Source organism: Tachypleus tridentatus, chromosome 3 (genome assembly GCF_004210375.1).
Source record: "Tachypleus tridentatus isolate NWPU-2018 chromosome 3, ASM421037v1, whole genome shotgun sequence".
Taxonomy (NCBI): domain Eukaryota; kingdom Metazoa; phylum Arthropoda; class Merostomata; order Xiphosura; family Limulidae; genus Tachypleus; species Tachypleus tridentatus.
The window spans coordinates 77,757,689-77,775,843 of NC_134827.1; the positions used below are offsets into that span (position 1 = coordinate 77,757,689).

Here is an 18,155-nt window from a genome sequence, read left to right on the forward strand (position 1 = left end):
TCAATAGGCCTCCCTCGAATAAAGACAGAAAAAAGACGTGGTCATAAACAGAAAGGTTCTCCACCCAATTCCCCTACACATAAATAAAAATGACCACCTTGATACAATGGAACTGTCAAGGTTTACATTCTAATTTGGATGACATTAAAACACTGATTGCTTCCTACCATTCTGTATGTCTTTTCTTACAGGAAACATTTCTGAAACCTGCTGATACAGTCATCTTTCAGCTGTTTTTATGCTCAGAGGGTGAGACATCAAAGCCAGAAGGAATCTTGGATTAAGTTCACAACCAGCATATATTCTACCACTAGTTCCAAAGTCATATGGGACAAGATTCGAAAGGTCAGTGGGCAATATAATTCTGTCCCCCTCTCGATCTTGCTCTCTGATGGCCAGGAAGTAATTGATACCTGGAACATCTCCAAAACTCTAGGTAAAAATTTTTGCCAGGTATCTAGCACTTCTTCTTCCACCTTCTTAGCCATCAAGACTCAGGCAGAGCAATCACCTCTTTCCTTTTGAGCTGATTGTCTCTATGACTATAATCGTCCCTTTACTTTGGTGGAACTCAAACTGATCCTTCATCGGTCTGGCAGTATATCAGTTGGACCTAATGGTGTACATTATGAAATGCTGTGCCATCTCTCTCCTGCCTCTCTTGCTATTCTTCTGATTGCTTTTAACTAGATCTGGCAGGAGAATGTTTTTCCTGATGCCTGGCACAAGGCTATTGCCCTACTTTTCTCTAAGCCTGGGAAGGATCCCAAAATTCATTCAAACGACTGTTCAATTGCTTTAATGAGTTGTCTCTGTAAGACCTGAGAGAGGATGGTTATTGCTCATCTTGTTTGATTCAAGGAACCAAACAACCTTCTCTCACCCACCTAGTGTGGGTTCCGATGACAGCACTCCACCATGGACCACCTGATTTGACTTGAAACGTTATTTTGAGAAGGCTTATGATACAACATGGAGGTATGGTATTTTGTGAGACCTTCATATGTATGGGTTATGTGGCCATTTACCCACTTTCATTAAAAATATTTTAATGGACAGGTGATTCCAAGTTTGTGTGGGTTCAATGCTTTCCCGTTCTTTTCTACAGGAACTTGGAGACCCTCAGGGTTGTGTTCTGAGTGTCACACTTTTCAGTATAAAAATTAATGCCATCACTGAACAACTCCCTCTCACTGTTGCAAACAGGCTCTATATCTATGACTTTCACATCTCATATCAGTCATCAAATATGAGGTGTATTGAGTGGCAGCTACAGATTGCCCTCAATTGTTTACTGAAGTAGATCACAGCAAACAGCTTTAACTTCTCTCTCTCTAAAACCATCTGCATGCACTTTTACTGCCAACGGGGTATTCACCCTGATCCTGATTTCTGTATTGGTGAAGTTGTGCTGCCTGTGGTCCCTGAGACAAAGTTCTTGGGGCTTATCTTTGACTGTTATACCACACATCAAGCAGCTACAGGTCAAATGTACAAGAGCACTGAACATCCTCCATGTCCTCTCTTCCACCACTTGGGGAGCAAATCAGTGTTCTATGCTACAGATATATTGTGCTCTTATTCTCCGATCCTGCTCTCTCCGATATTCAAAACAAACTGGCCCATTTCTCTTCAACATCTACTTCTATCCAGTATTTCTGGATACTGGGTGACTGTGTTGTTTGCAGAATCCCCCCTACAGCTTCTGTGTTCATTGCTGAACTGCACACTATTTCTCTTGCCCTGGATTACATAGAAGCTAAACAGTACTCAAATTGTGCTATTTATACTGACTCGCTTAGTTCTCTACTGGCCCTGGAATTGATTCATGTTAGTTCACACCCTGCTCTCTCTGATATTCAAAACCAACTGGCCCATTTCTCATCAACATTTACTTATATCCAGTTTTTCTGGATGCTTGCCCACATTGGTATTTGCGGGAATGAGCTCACAGACACCGTAGCTAAATCCGTCTGCTCTGGCACTATCACTGCTGTTCCTGTTCCATACATGGACTATGGTCCTGTACTCAAAGCTATGCTCCGTGCCAGTTGGCAGTCGACTTGGAATGAGCAACAAATTTTTCCAAATAAAACCCTCTATTGGACTTTGGCCATATTGCTGCTGTAAGGATTGGAAAGAGGAAGTTGTTCTAACTAGACTATGCATTGGTCACAGTTTTTTAACTCATTATTTTCCTTTATCTGCGACTGATGCACCAATGTGTAGTTTGTGTAACACTTAGGTCACAGTAAGCCACATTTTACTTTCTTGCCATTATTATGACTCTTAACAATGGCATCATTTTAAACTTGTTCTGTCCCAAGGTTTATCCGTAATATTAGACAGTGTTATTGATGATGGTGACACTGTGCACCTTGGAAATGTGTTTAGTTTTTTAAAGGCCATTAATCTTCTACTATTTAAGTTTTTTAATTTATACATTAAACCTCTTTAATGTCATTCCCTTTTAAGAATCAAAGTACGTTTAGTTCATTTTGAAATTAGAAAATGGCTGTAACGTCAAATAAATTGAAACCAGGACTGCAAAGGCTAACTTAAGGTGACTAACGCTGTTGTTTGAACTACCTGTTAGTCATCCTGGTGAGTTATAATTAAAATTGTGCTACAAGTCTTTTAAAACTTTTATTACCTTACTTTCTGAAAATGGCCGTGATGTCATATAACTCAAAACCAGAACCGGAAAGGCCATCTTCAAGTGACTAACGCTGATTTTTAAACTTACCTGCTAGTCATCCAACAAAGTACTTTAATCAAAAAATGCTTTAACTTTATTCTGAATTGACTTGCAAAATTAAGAAGTTCTAGATAGTATATTGCACAAGATTGGTTTTGTTAACACATTGTTACTTTTATGTTTGGTGTAGTCAATTTTTATTTTTATCCAAATTTCTTTATAATTAATGTATCATCATGCTTTTAAGTGTAGTACTTACCAAATTATTCATCTTGGCCAAACAGTGCACCATTCGAGTAATATAATATTTTAGAACCTTCCATTAAAACTTTCGAATTTCCTTTTCAAATCGTTTCTACACTCATTTCCTCACATTTTTAATACTACACGTCACGGATTCTTGATGAAACAAAGATGATATGTTATAAAAATAAAACAAAAAACATCCAGGTAAACACAATAAACTCATTTTAAAGTTTAATATTTTAGAGCTCGTTAGGTTTTTAAACGTAAATCTGTGTTTTAGGTATCTTCTCAGTATACTGTATTTTTTCTTTCTGTGCATTCTTTACATTTTATGTTATTGATGAAATGCATGTACATGTTCAGTTGCAAAGTTGGAAATGTTATCATTGTGTCACACTGCAAGTTCATAGCTCTGTATATGGATAAGTGCAGATGGTTGTACGTGTTGCAAAATGACCCTCTGCATGTGGTTATAATCTTCGCTACTCTCCTGTACTATCAAGTTCAGTTGGTATTAACAAGTGTGTTAATATATTTTTGCACTTGTATGAATCTCTCATTGAAATCTCTATTATTTCTGCTTCCCCGATTGGTATATTTGCCAAATGTGACATGCTCACAACATCATTGTTTACGGGGAAGTTCTTACTGATTAAAGATGTGTTAGACAGCTATCATATGTATTTTATTTTTTGTTATTGTCTTTATGAACTTCTGCAAGAGTTGCAGGTGTGTGACTTTCTGTCTCTCTTATGTTTGGTAGGTCAGTAGACAGTGAGTATGTGCCTGAGAATTGCATTGCTTAAGTTTTTTCTGCATATGTTTTTAAAGTGGATGATAAAATATGCTTGAAAATGAATGACCAGCTAGTATTACTTCTTTAGTGAGAAGTATTCTAGAGAATCTTACAAAATAAGCTAATGAAATATTATTTTTTATTAAGAAAAAGAAAGGTGTTGCTTCTTATCTGGATAATGAAAATGGTGAGATTTAGTGTACTCAGGTTTTCAAAAAAAATTATAACATGTCATACAAAAGATTCAACTGAGAAAACTACATTAATGAGGTTTAGGATAAAAGTCTAGCTAACTGGCTTGTAGGATAGGTAAATGAGATAAGGAAAATGGTTGTCATTAACAGTCTGGTCAAGTTGAACCCTTGTTACTTGTGGAGTACCTTGGGGTCAGTGTTTGGTTCTTTATTTTTTGTTATTTACATTAATCATATAAATGGGCTTTATAATTAGAAAACTAATAAAATATACTGGTGACATTAAACTTTTATATGTTTTAAATTATGCATAGATTTACTAATTTTAATTAAAATTATTTTGAAGTCTTTTGTTTTTATTGTCATAATTTCCTCAAGCTTGAGTGAATATTTCTACATACCTTCATTTTGATATTTGAAAAAAATCTGTAGTATTTTTTCTATAGTGATGTATATTTTATTGTAAATATGGTTTATTTTCCACTTTCGTATGAAGAAATGTAATTTTTTTAAAATACTAACAGATTGCTAATACTTCCTAGACATGTAAAGTAAATTTAAAGTAATTTTATTTCTTATTCCAATTCCATTATATAGTATAAAATACTAAAATGTAGCACTTGTATTAAAAAATAAATTGAGATATTGTTGAGAAACTCCATTTTACTAAATGTAATACCAAAATATTTTCTTTCATAATGAGATTTGTCTGTGTATAAAATATAAATACAAAAGTACAAGCAGAAATATAATGTTCTATAATAAATAATAAGCTTATTACCGAAGAAATGCTAATACGTTTTTAGATTTCTACTTCTATATGTAATAAATGTAGTCTTACTTTAAAAACATGTTTGTTTATAAAGAACACTTAAAGAATAATCAACTGAAAAAAACCTGTTGTTGTTTTTTATTATTATAGGTATTGTTTGAATTTCAACTTTATAGTAGCTTTGCTGGTGCTGTGTGCGAACTTCTTCGACGGTGGTTGAATACTCCAGAAATAATAGATAAAAGTAATGTTCATATGGACTGTAGAGATTTATGGACCATACCTCAGGAATGGAAACTTCCTGGTTATATACCAAAACCATTTCAAAGATATATAGCAAGATTTTGGCAAGAAAAGTTGTGCAACATGCTGCAGGAGAAGAACATACATCACATTTTACTGAGTAAAACACTCAAAGAAAAAACAGAAGCATATATTCTCTACAATTGGGAAGAAAAGTTTCTTACCAACTCCCCCGTTGATCAGTCATTGTGTTTTGAACATCACTGCAGTATATGTGGATATAAATGCTTTACACATGCACCAGCTTACTACTATAGTAGAAAGTGTGTTGAATGTGCTTTTTCACATGAATGTTCACATGTTTTATTGGATGAAAGAACTAACAATAAAGAGAAAAAATATCCTAATGTAGAAAAAGTTTTTAAGAAACCTTCATCTCCTTATAATGGATATTCTAATAGCCAGAAAGATCATGGATATTCTAATAGCCAGAAAGATCTTGGATATTCTAATAGCCAGGATTATCCTTTTAACTTAATTCCACATAAAGAAAAAATTATTGAATTCCTCAATGATCCCTCTGCCCTTTGTAAGTGGATTTTATTATATTTTAAGGCTGTTAGCTCATTAACTTATCTCTACTTGAACAAACTAAAATATTTTAAAAAGGATGATAGATGTAAAAAAACCAATGAAATGTATTTTCCACGTTATTAAAAATTCCATTTTTTATTTCATTTAACAGATACGAGACATTTATGAATATGTTTGTTGTTTTATTCTGGAGAAATTACTTTTGCTTTTCATAGAACCATCTATTGTTTTTCTTTTTTCTTCTTTCAAGACACTTTTTACTGTAAATCAATCCGAAAATGGCTTACAATTTTCTAGAATTAGTCCATTAGTGGCTCTGTGGTAAGTCTGTAGACTAAAAGTGTTAAAAACTGGGTATCAATTCCTTGATATAGACAGCACAGATAGCTTTTTCATTTTGAAACCATTTACATATCATAACAAATAAGATAAAACAAACTACTCTTGCTTAATATTTGCCTGTGATTAAGAAGTTACAAGACTTACCTGTAATTTGACCTGCACTTTTTGTATTCATGAGCAGAGCTTTAGTGTAATGTAGAGATTAATATATTTCTTGTGTAATGCTTAACAACAAGGTTAAAGACAAATCTTTTCTTATACTTTGAATCTTACAAGTTCTTACTTGTTATATATTTTCACAACAAAAATGAATGGTGAAATTCCATATACAACTATTTATTTTTATAAAAGCAGGACTACCCTAATTGTGAATTTATTTCTTTATTCTGAATACAGCATTCAGACCTTTAATGGAAGAAGAGAAACAAGAAAAAATTGACACTGCTGCCAAATTTTTTATTGGTTTAGAACAGACTCAATCACTGTATGAGGAAGAGAATATAAGGACTCACAGAGGTACAAATAGATCGAAGGTGTGTAAGCTATAAGCAGGCAAAGCATGAACATTTTTAGTTCATATAGTAAGCGTACTGAATCTTTATTATAAGACAATATTTAAGATCCAGTCTTGATGGTGGTCTGCAATCTTCTTGCAAGAAAACTCTTATTGAGCCAATGGAGAGTAAGTGTAGTTAATTATTTTTACATTCTTATTTCAGTGTTTAGTTAAATTTGTTACATACTATTTTCTAAGTGGAAACCTTTCAAATTCAGGCTACCCTAGTGCAGTGTGGTTCTCAGACTTCTGTAAGGTAAACATACATATATGTGCATGCAATTCCTAATACTTAACAGTTTCAGAGATTGTGCAGGAAGCACCATGCTAAGGGATGCCTCCTGACAAGGTGAGTTACTTGTGATATTTTTCTTACTTTTAGAATCAAATCTTTTCTTCAAAAATTATAGGACATAGAAAATCTTTTCCTGGCATGCTCCATAATTTGGGAACTACTAGCACATGTCATGTAATAACTTCTACAGTAAAAAGTGCTAAATATTTACACACTACTATTTGAAATACATTATAAATAGCCTTAACCCATTCATTGGGATTGGGACGTGTATATTTCCCATTGCACAAAACAATGAATGGATTAATTATGAGTAACCAACAAACTAGATATGATTGATAATGTCCTGTTTTGAGTACAGCATGCTTATTAATATTTATATACTTCGTATCCTGCTGTAACTTTCTAAAGATTTTTCTGTTTGTTTGTATGATTTCACACTGTGCATTAATGCACAAATACATTTCATTGGTAATGCTGTATTGGCTGTTTTCACATGTTTGAACTGTCATGAAACTGGATTTGAATTGTATTTTACCTTTTTGTGAGATTCATCAGTAAAATGTGGATCATTTGAATGTAAGTATAAAATCGCAGCATACTAATACAGTAGCGTTTTATGTAACAAACTTCATTTGATTAAAAATTTGCCCAATTTCTAAATTTTATCATTAACAAATGTTTATATCCACATTAACATTTTTCATAGGATACCTGCTCTGAGATTAAATCAGATGCTCGTAGCTGCAGCTGGATGCATCACTTGGCTGAACTGTAGGCTAGACACAATGAAATGTATTTTCCTTACAATGTGGCTCAATATCACTCACTTACAGTGTTGCCACTAATATATATTTAGTTAAGTCAATGACATACAAGAATGAAACATGTATAATGGTGAGAGAAGCTTGAAATAAACATTGTTGAACTTATCAACATGGGCATTCTACAGAATTGTAACATTAATGCCATATGCTAAAGGGACATATTATGTATCTTTGTACTGTATTCTGATGCATTGGTTTCTGAATTCAGATATGTGGATAATCACATATTATTTCACATGATAAATTGGTCAAGTTTTCTTGAAGTGTTTGAGCAAATTTAATGGCTGTGGATACATCAGTAATGTTTGAGTTCTCTGATCTTAAGTATGCTATATTGTTGTCACATTTGAGTGAGACATTCTGAACTGAAATGATCATTTACAAAGATAAGAGGAATAACCAATCATCTGCATTTCAGATCATATGGTGGAACATCAGATACATGATTTGATGCAAATGAAGTGAGAGGAAATGGTTGTACCTGATATTATTTTATAGCATTTGGTTTAGTCTGATCATAAGAAAATAATAATTGTTTTTAATGGATACATTTCATATGTATAAACACCATAAACAGATTAAATTGAATACTTCACCAGAAACTCAGTATAATTTTAAGAGCTAAGATGAGTTTGACAAATTAGTTAAACAGCATAAGTAATATTTATGATATGGCAAACCAACCAAATAGTAGTAGTAGTAGGTGCAATGTGGCAAGCCAAGCAAATACCACAAGTAACAAGTAACATATCACAAGTCAGCAAAACCAAACTTGTATTGATAATGTGTCATACCAGCTAAATGGTGCATCTAATAGGTAAAATGTTTCAAACCATCCAAGACAGTTCCATAAGAAGAATGTAGAAAACCAGACATTGCATAAAATAGGCAAAATGTGATAAACTAGGCACATAGTGTATGTAAGTGGCAAATAAAAATGTTATATAATTCTAAGCATCATTTTTCAAATCTTGAACTAGTATTTATAAAATGTTTCAAACTTTTATTTATGCCAATAATGTTTTACATTATACATAATATGAGTAACAGGGTACAAGAATGGTGTTTGTATACATTAATAAAACTTACTAATAATGTATTAATAAGTCAGGTTAGTGAAATTTAAATCACATTGACCTTATTTGCAGTCACGTCACAAGGAGACTACCGAAGACAAGGAAAGGGCTTGGATGCTAAAAGTAAGTCTTCTGTTTTATTTTATTTAACTTATTTCATATAGAAACTGTATATTGTAGTATGTGTATGTTTAAAACCAGTTGCAACTCTGTTGTTTTCAGTTATTTGAAATTTCCTGTCAGAATATTGTATATTACATGCTAAGTTTGAGGGAATGCATAATTCAGTATGGGTGATTTTTCTATGGATTTCTGTTTTGAATTGTGTATCAGTTCTAATGATCTTGAGGGTCTCAGCATATGAAACAAAACAAAAACACAACATATTAAAAAACCAAAAAATACAGCCACAAAAGTATGCCTGATGAAAGTAATGATGAAGTTAACAAAATAAAACATTTCTTTAACATTAACAAATTTCCTCAAAAAACTGATGAAAAATTACACACACACACACACACACACACCAACAACACAATCAACAACAAACAAACAATAATAAATCCCAAGATGTAACAAACTACAAAACCTTACACTGCTGCATACTGTATATTACTGACATCAGTGTAAAATTAACTACCATTTGGAAAAAAACAACTTAAAACACAATATTCCAGTAAACACCAAATTTATTCAGAAACCAGGTACAAAACCTAGTTGTAAAACTACACTGACAAACATAACACCAACATTATTCATAAAATACAATGTGATAACTGCCATGACTTCTATATTGGAGAAACAAGTAGAGAAATGGAAACCAGATTCAAAGAACAACAAAAAAAAAAACACCTTTACCTGTTTTTGAACACTGCAACTCAAATAAACACAACAAAATCATAGAAAACACCAAGATATTAAATAGGGAAACAAATATAAACAAACACAAAATCAACAAAGCCCTACTTACGTAACAACTAAAAACCAAAATTAAACCAATATAAAGGAACAACTTTATACCTAGACTACTTAATAACCTAACATCCACCGGCAATGCCTCCTACAATCCCATACCCATTTACTGTCTTGTCCCTAAGACATTTGCCCAGTAACGGTCAGTTGCAAAACTCTCTCTTTGTTACCTGAAGAACACCTAAGAAGGTCGAAATGTTGTTCTCTGCTTTATTTTGGTAAAAGTGTTAATACCCATACTAGCCGTCATGAGATACATTTTTACTTCAAGTGGGTTTCTCATCCTCACGAAATTAAGTACTTGTTTTTGCTTAATCATATTTATCATCCAGGTCCAAGGTTTAAACACACACACTGATGACACTCATCAACCTTTCTATTTAGCCTGAAGTTTTTAACTCTGATGTTCTGATAACCACATTGTCTAACAGTCCCGTCGATGTGGATTCCTGTACGTGGTGAGGGAACCTCCCAGGGAAGGTTCTGTTCTTTCAGTTTACCTCCTCTGGGATCTAAACATCTACCCACATGTTTGCCGTGCATGGTGACCCGTGAAGGGGAGGAGAGGATCCTGGTGGTTGAGGGGTCCAACCCTAGCACACCACTTTGGCTTTGAATTCCTGTAGACGGGTGGCCTTTGGGTGGCCCCCCTTGGTTCAGTCGACTGATCCACTTGGGCTAGAGTGAACCAAGTACCAGTGTTGGAAGTTTTCAATGGGTGTTGTGGACATTGTGTCTGATGCTGGTGTTTGGGTATAGTGCTTACGAAACCCTGGCATTGCTGCATTGTCCTTGCATGACATTGTAGTGCATCCCCTCGTAGGGCTCCATGGTGGGTGTGGTCAGTGGGTACCGAAATTTTCCTTTTTTCCTATGTATCCTCCTTCAAATTATTTAAATAAAATAGTTAAAAACAGTCAATAGGTAAACGACCACGTCTTGAAGACTGAGCAGTAATCTTCAACATCTGTAACACACATACCTCATTTTCTTATATTACATTCTCTTTCAGAAAAACCTTTAGGGCAAATGTCCCTTTTTTTATTCAGAAGGGACTACAGGGTCTTGCTGGCTATCCAGAGTCAGTAAAGAAACTTCGATCTGAAGACATATCGGTTGAAACATCCACAACCCAACACAGTGAACTCCTCTTGAATTCAAAGGCAATTGGGGATATACCTATTGAGGTTACCCCCATGCTACCTTGAATTCATCATGAGGAGTTATTGTTGAGAGGGATTTGAAGAACCTTCCCAAGTCAGAAATTCTTGCTGGTCTCTCCACTCAAGGAGTTTCTGCAATGAGGCGCATCTCCACTTGCAAAGATGGAGTTACACTGCCGACAAATAACCTCGTTTTGACATTTATATCACCACGTGCACCTGCCACCATCAAGGCAGGTTATCTAATTTGCAGGGTACAGCCGTACATTTCAAACTCTCTCCAATGTTTCCAATGTCAGAGATTTGGCCACTCAAAGACGTCATGTTGTGGTTCCCTGATATGTGCTCGTTGTGGTGGCAAGGACCACGATGCCTATGAGTGTGACAAAGACCCACATTGTGTCAACTGCAATGGGTTTCACCATTCCTACTTTCGTTCTTGCCTAAAATGGTTGGAGGAAAAAGAGGTGCAGTGTTTGAAAATGACTCATAACATTAGTTATCATGAGGCTTGGAAATTGCTGTCCACCACTCCATCTCGTACATATGCTGCTGCACTTCCTTCCACAACTACAGTGGGAGTGCAGACAGATCTCTCTGTGCCTCCAAGAGAATCATTTTCAAAACAAATGAAAAGCCTATTGACCTCCATGGTTAAAAAGGTTGATGAATTGAATTCCACACCCATCTCTGTTCCTCCCATACATTCCAAAAAACCTCAAGATCCACATCCTTTGGTTTCAAATATAAGCATTTCTTCTGATACATCTTTTTCTGCCATCATTGCAATCATTTGTTTGCATCCTCAGTCACTGGAATCCCCTTCCAATAACAAAGACCTGCCCAATCGACCCAGGGCAGGATCCATCTAGGTCGATAGACCTCCTCCGACTAAGGACAGTAAGGAAAAAAGACATGGCCCTAAACAGAAGGGTTCTCTAGCCACTTTGCCTACTCGTCATTAAAAATGGCCACCTTGATACAATGGAACTGTTGAGGTTTACGTTCTAATCTGGATGATATCAAAACACTGATTGCTTCCTACCATCCTGTATGTCTTTCCTTACAAGAAACATTTCTAAAACCTGCTGGTACAGTCACCATTTGGCAGTTTTCTCTGTACAGAAATGACAGGCTGTGTGATGGACAAGAACATGGAGGGGTGGCACTATTGGTTGATCAGCATGTGCCCACCCTGTCTTTGCCACTGAACACACCCTTGGAGGCCGTAGCCATCCGTGTTTCCTTAGGTTATACCATCACTGTTTGTTCTCTCTACCTGTTCCCTGGAGAGACATATGATCAATCAGATCTTGATGCTCTCGTTGAACAGTTGCCATCTCCATTTCTAATCCTGGGGGACTTTAATGGATATCATCCCCTCTCGGGAAGTGCTGTTATTGATAGGAGGGGTTGCTCTGTAGAGCATATGCTCTCTGATTACAACCTTTCTCTTTTTAATACTGGTACTTCTACTTATTTTCACGCACCTAGTCACTCCTTTACTGCTGTTGATCTCTCAGTTTGCTCCCTTCATTATTCTCCCATTTTTCATGGAGGGTTGACAGTAATCCACGAGGCAGTGATCATTTTCCTATACTTTTGAGAGAGACTGGCCATGGTCGATGCCACCCTACCTGCATGCCCCAGTGGAAGCTGGATCAGGCAGACTGGTCCACTTTCACTGCTCTCACAGAACTTGATTCTGCCATTGTGAATCAGCCATCAATTGACGACTGTGTGGCAGCAGTAACTGACTGTATTATACAAGCAGCTGCTCAGTGTATTCCTAAAACCTCAACACGTTTTCCACAATATCCTCGTTCGTGGTGGAATCCTGCTTGCCACTTGGCATGGAAGGCTCAAAAATAGAACCTGGGATACTTTCCATAGATATCCCACACTTTTGAACCGCATCGATTTCCAACGGGCCCATGCACATGCTAGGTGGGTAAGACGTCAAAGCCAGAAGGAATCTTGGATTGAGTTCACAACTAGCATATCTTCTATCACTAGTTCCAAGGGCATATGGGACAGGATACAAAAGGTCAGTGGGCACTACAATTCTGTCTCCCTCTCGATCTTGCTCTCTGATGGTCAGGAGGTGGCTGATGTCTGAAGCATCGCTGATATTCTAGGTGAAAGCTTTTGCTGGGTATCTAGCACTTTTGCTTGTTCCTACCCCTTCTTGGCTATCAAGACTCGGGCAGAGCATTCACCTCTTACCTTTCGAACTGACTGCCTCTTTGACTATAATTGTCCCTTTACACTGGTGGAACTGAAAATGGCCCTTCATCGGTCTGGCAGTACATCTGTTGGACCTGATAATGTACACTATGACATGCTGCACCATCTATCACCTGCTTCTCTTGATGTCCTTCTAATTGTCTTTAATTTGATCTGGCAGGAGAGTCTTTTTCGTAATGCCTGGAGCCAGGCTATTATTTTACCTTTCTCTAAGCCAGGTAAAGATTCCAAGATTCCTTCAAACTACCATCCAGTTACTTTAATGAGCTGTCTCTGTAAGACCTTAGAAAGGATGGGTAAAGCTCGTCTTGTTTGGTTCCTCGAATCAAACAACCTCCTCTCGCCCACCCAGTGTGAGTTCCGATGACAGCACTCCACCATGGAGCACCTAAGTTGACTTGAAACATCAATCAGAGAAGCCTTTCTCAAATGCCATCATCTTGTATCAATATTCTTTGACATTGAGAAAGCTCATGACACAACATGGAGGTATAGCATTTTGTGAGACCTCCATATATATGTGTTACTTGGCCATTTACCCATGTTTATTAAAAAATTTTTAATGGACAGGAGATTCCAAGTTCATGTGGGTTTGACACTTTCTCGTTCTTTTGTACAGGAACATGGGGTCCCTCAGGGCTGTGTTTTCAGTGTCACACTTTTCAGTATAAAGATAAATGCCATCACTGAACAATTCCCTCTCACTGTTGCGAATGGGCTCTATGTCGATGACTTTCACATCTCGTGTCAGTCATCGAACATGAGATATATTGAGTGGCAACTATAAACTGCCCTTAATTGTGTACTGAAGTGGACTATGGCAAAGGGCTTTAATTTTTCTTTCTCTAAAACTGTTTGCATGCACTTTTGCCTCCAGTGGGGTATTCATCCTGATCCTGAACTCCGGTATCGGTAAAGTTTCGCTGCCAGAGGTCCCTGAGACCAAGTTCGTGGGGCTTACCTTTGACCGTAAGCTAACCTTTATACCACACTTAAAGTAGCTACGGGTCAAATGCACAAGAGCACTGAACGTCCTCCGTGTCCTCTCTACTGCCAGTTGGGGAGCAGATCGATGCGGTATGTTAAAGATATATCATGCTCTTATTTGATCAAAACTCGATCATGGATCAATAGATTATGGCTCTGCCAGACCCTCGGCCTTAAAGATGCTGGACCCCACTCATCATCAAGGACTTTGACTCTGCACTGGGGCTTTCCGCACCTCCCCAGTTCAAAACTTATACGTAGAATCTCATGAACCTTCTCTGCACCTTTGCCGTTTGCAACTGTCTTTACTATATTCTTCGAAACTTCATTCCTTACCAAAGCATCCCACCTGGGGATGTGTCGTCCTTTCTCAGTGGGCCATACTTTTTCAAAACAGAGGATCTTCTATTGCTTCTTTTGGTCTTCGCATCCAGGCACAACTGGATGAATTGGGTCTGTCCTTGAATAACATTGCAGAATCCACTGGTCAGCCCATCCCACCTAGGCTTATTACAGCCCCCAAATGTGACCTTTCTTTCAGTCACCTGAAAAAGGCAGATACTCCAGATTGGAAGTACCATCTTTTATTTACTGAACATCTTTCAAACAATCATTCCATTCCCATTTATACGGATGGTTCCAAATCAGGTAATTCTGTGGGCTCTGCCATGGTTTGTTGAGGTTCAGTGGTTGCGCACAGAATCCCCTCTACAGCTTCTGTGTTCACTGCTGAACTGTATGCCATATCTCTTGCCCTGGATCATATTGAAGCTGGGCAGTACTCCAACTGCACTATTTATACTGACTCACATAGTTCTCTACTGGCCTTGGAATCACTTCACGTTGGCTCAAACCCTGTTCTTGCTGATATTCAAAACTGACTGGCCCATTTCTCATTAACATCTACTTCTATCCAGTTTTTCTGGATACCAGGCCACGTTGGTATTTGCGGGAACGATCTTGCAGATATGGCAGCTAAATCTATCTGCTCTGGCACCATCACCACTGTGCCATATTACATACATGCCTTGAATATTCTGTACATGGACTATGGTCCTGTATTTAAGGCTTGGCTCTGTGCCAGCTGGCAGACAACTTGGAGTGAGCAACGCGACAACAAGCTTTTTCAAATAAAACCCTATATTGGGCTTTGGCTGTCTAGCTTCCGTATGGTTTGGAAGGAGGAAGTTGTTCTAACTAGACTACGCATTGGTCACAGTTTTTTAACTCGTCATTTTCTTTTATGTGTAACTGTTGCACCAGTGTGTAGTTTGTGTAACACTTAGGTCACAGTAAGCCACATTTTACTTTCTTGCCATCGTTACGACTCTTAGCGATGGCACTATTTTAAACATGTTTTGTCCCAGAGTTTGTCTCTAACATTGAACAGTGTTATTGGTGATGGTGACACTGTCCATCTTGATAAAGTTTTTAGTTTTTTAATGACCATTAATCTTTTTAATGTCATTTAAGTATTGGATATTTATTTATTACACCTTTTTAACTGTGGTTCCCTTTTCAGAGTCTCAAAATCTCTAGTTCAATTTGAAATTGGAAAATGGCCAGAACATTAAATAACTCGACACCAGGACTGGAAAGGCCAACTTTAGGTGACTAACGCTGCTGTTTGAACTACCCGTTAGTCGTCCTGGCGAGTTGTTATTACACTTTTGCTGCATGTCATTTAACATTTTTATTACTTTACCTTTTAGTACTGGCCATAATAACACATAACCCGGAACCAGGACTGAAAAGACCAACTTCAGGTGACTGACGGTGGTTCTTGTACTTACCTGTTAGTCTTCCTGGCAGGTTATGATCATAACCATTCTGTTACAGTCCTTTACAACTTTGTAGACTGGATGTCAACATTGGTTTTATGCCATTTTCTGTTTTTAATTGCTGTTTTGTTTTTACCTTCATTTCCTTTTATGAATTTTACTACATTTACTTTATTTTTACCTTTTTACAGGACATTTGGCTAATCATTATTATGATTTTGCTATATATCTTTTAAAACTTTTATTATATTTACCTTTTGATAATGGCTGTTATGACACATAACCTGGAACCAGGACTGGAAAGGCCAACTTCAGGTGACTGACGGTGGTTTTTGTACTTACCTGTTAGTCTTCCTGGCGGGTTACGATCATTACCATTTTGCTCTAGAAAGTCCTTTACAACTTCTCTTACTCTGCTTTCTCTCTTAACATTGTAGACTAGGTGTCAACATTGGTTTTATGCTTTTCCTGTTTTTCAATGATGTTTTCTTTTACCTTCATTTCCTTTTATGTATTTTACTACATTTAATTTATTTTTACCTTTTTACCAGACGTTTGGTGCAGATAGCCTAGCTGCTTTGTGCCATAAAACACTAAATCAATCAATTGTCCAACAGTTTATTTCTATGGCACCTTAATGAGCCTTTATCAAGTCTGATGTGTAGCCTTCATAAAACACGTGAAATATTGTGTATAATAATCAGATGAAATGTAACAAAAACAGTCAGATGGTTTTCTAATAATACATTCTTTAGTTATTTGTACTTATTCAGCTTAAGTTACTGCAGTTTCATTTGCAGAGAAAAACAAACGCTTCTCGAAAGAAACTGAAAATGGAAAGTTTTATATATGTAGAAATATTAATAACTAGTTACACACACATATTTATATATGTATATATATTCACTGATAAAAATTATTTGATTTTAAATAATGTGGTTCAGATTATGAACTTATGTAAATTTGTATCAACTCAGCATGATACAGGTGAGCTACAATTAGATGAATATTTTTGAAGATGTGTCAATCAACCCAAGTTAGGATTGTCAGCTAAATAAATTGTAACACCCACTTGTTTTCATACTATAAATCAAAAGTATTCACTCATTGGATTTTTAAATTAATCTCTATGTAATTTATTTGTTAACTGGGGTAGTGTTTGCAGTGCAAGAACTGTATTGTACGCTTACTTCTAGTTTATTATACCTAAGCACAATTATTCTTATGCCAAAACTGTTTTTTCAATTGTCAACAGCTCTGTAAATCATTGTTTACATTTAGCCTCTCTGTTAGAAACTGCTTCTATTACTTTTAAAGAATTTATGTTAATCTCTCTACTTGTTATTTGAATGTTCATTTATTTTCCACAAAGTTGTTGAAGAAAGCAGAAAAGAAGTTCCAGAAGGAAAAGAACAAGCCATGAAGAAAGAGCAGTCTTCAAGCAACAAAGAACCACCTGAGAAAAAAAAAAGATGATGATGATGATGGAAAACATCTGCAGCCTGAGAAAAGAACAGACACAGCATGTAAAAAGGAAGAAATCGATGAAGAAAAGGTTATGAAAGGGAAAAGAACCAAGACAAAGAAGAAAAAAAGAATTTGCTCTGGTTCTGCTACACAGAATAATACCAGTAAAGCGTCTGAACAGGTGTCTGTAGAGAGTGACCCAGAATTGGAACAAGTGTCAGCAGAAACTTTTACTTCCTATAAAACCTTCAACAGTACCAGTGAAAAGCTTGACCACATTGAAACCGAAATTAAAGAAACAGGTGCAGTCTGTGTTATTGTAAACGTTTGTATTATGTAAAAAAATTATCTGTATATAATGTGCAGATGATGCATTTATTTACATGAAGTAATTATTTTGTTTGGGCTTAAATGACTGTATATTTATAATTCCATCTTTGATTGTATGTTTTAAAATGTACATTTCTATGGGGATCTATATTATTATATAACACCCAAAAGATTTACTGACACAGAAATATTTGCATCAGAGAAACTTTCTCTCTCTCTTTCTCCTCTAAAGGTGGTATTAATTTTGAAGAATTTAAACTCATGCTTGAGATTGGAAAAGACTTGATGGGTAAACCAGGTTCTAGTAATGTGAAAAAAGAAGTTTCTGAAAAGCAAGGTATAGTCTATCTTATTTTTGTTAAACTGTTATAGTTTCAAACCATTTAAAAGAAACACGATAAATTGAAGTAAGTGGCAGGCAACTTTTCTATGTACATCATAAATACAATGTTTTATTGCCTTTTTTGTATTTCTTTCTTTACTTTTTTGGACTTTCCAATCTGAACAGATAGTTAGAAAGAAATCTCGGATACTATTGCTTCACACCTACACTGCATGACTAAAAGTAT

The 18,155-nt window shown here is 36.2% G+C and overlaps 1 protein-coding gene across 12 annotated transcripts in view; it reads left to right on the forward strand.

The window, feature by feature from the left end:
* Positions 1-17,923, forward strand: part of LOC143247263 (uncharacterized) — a 34,187-nt gene extending 16,264 nt beyond the window's left edge. For 10 of the 12 annotated variants that reach the window (XM_076495013.1, XM_076495020.1, XM_076495012.1 and 7 more), the window contains 5 exons: positions 4,857-5,538; positions 6,282-6,401; positions 8,712-8,762; positions 17,162-17,558; positions 17,819-17,923. In XM_076495013.1, coding sequence (XP_076351128.1) covers positions 4,857-5,538; positions 6,282-6,401; positions 8,712-8,762; positions 17,162-17,265 — 957 coding nt within the window. In that variant the 3' untranslated portion in view covers positions 17,266-17,558; positions 17,819-17,923. Of the gene's footprint in view, positions 1-4,856; positions 5,539-6,281; positions 6,419-8,711; positions 8,763-17,161; positions 17,559-17,818 lie in introns of those variants that run through there. The other 2 variants (XM_076495019.1, XM_076495009.1) reach the window with 1 other exon arrangement.
* Positions 17,924-18,155: the final 232 nt, after the last annotated feature.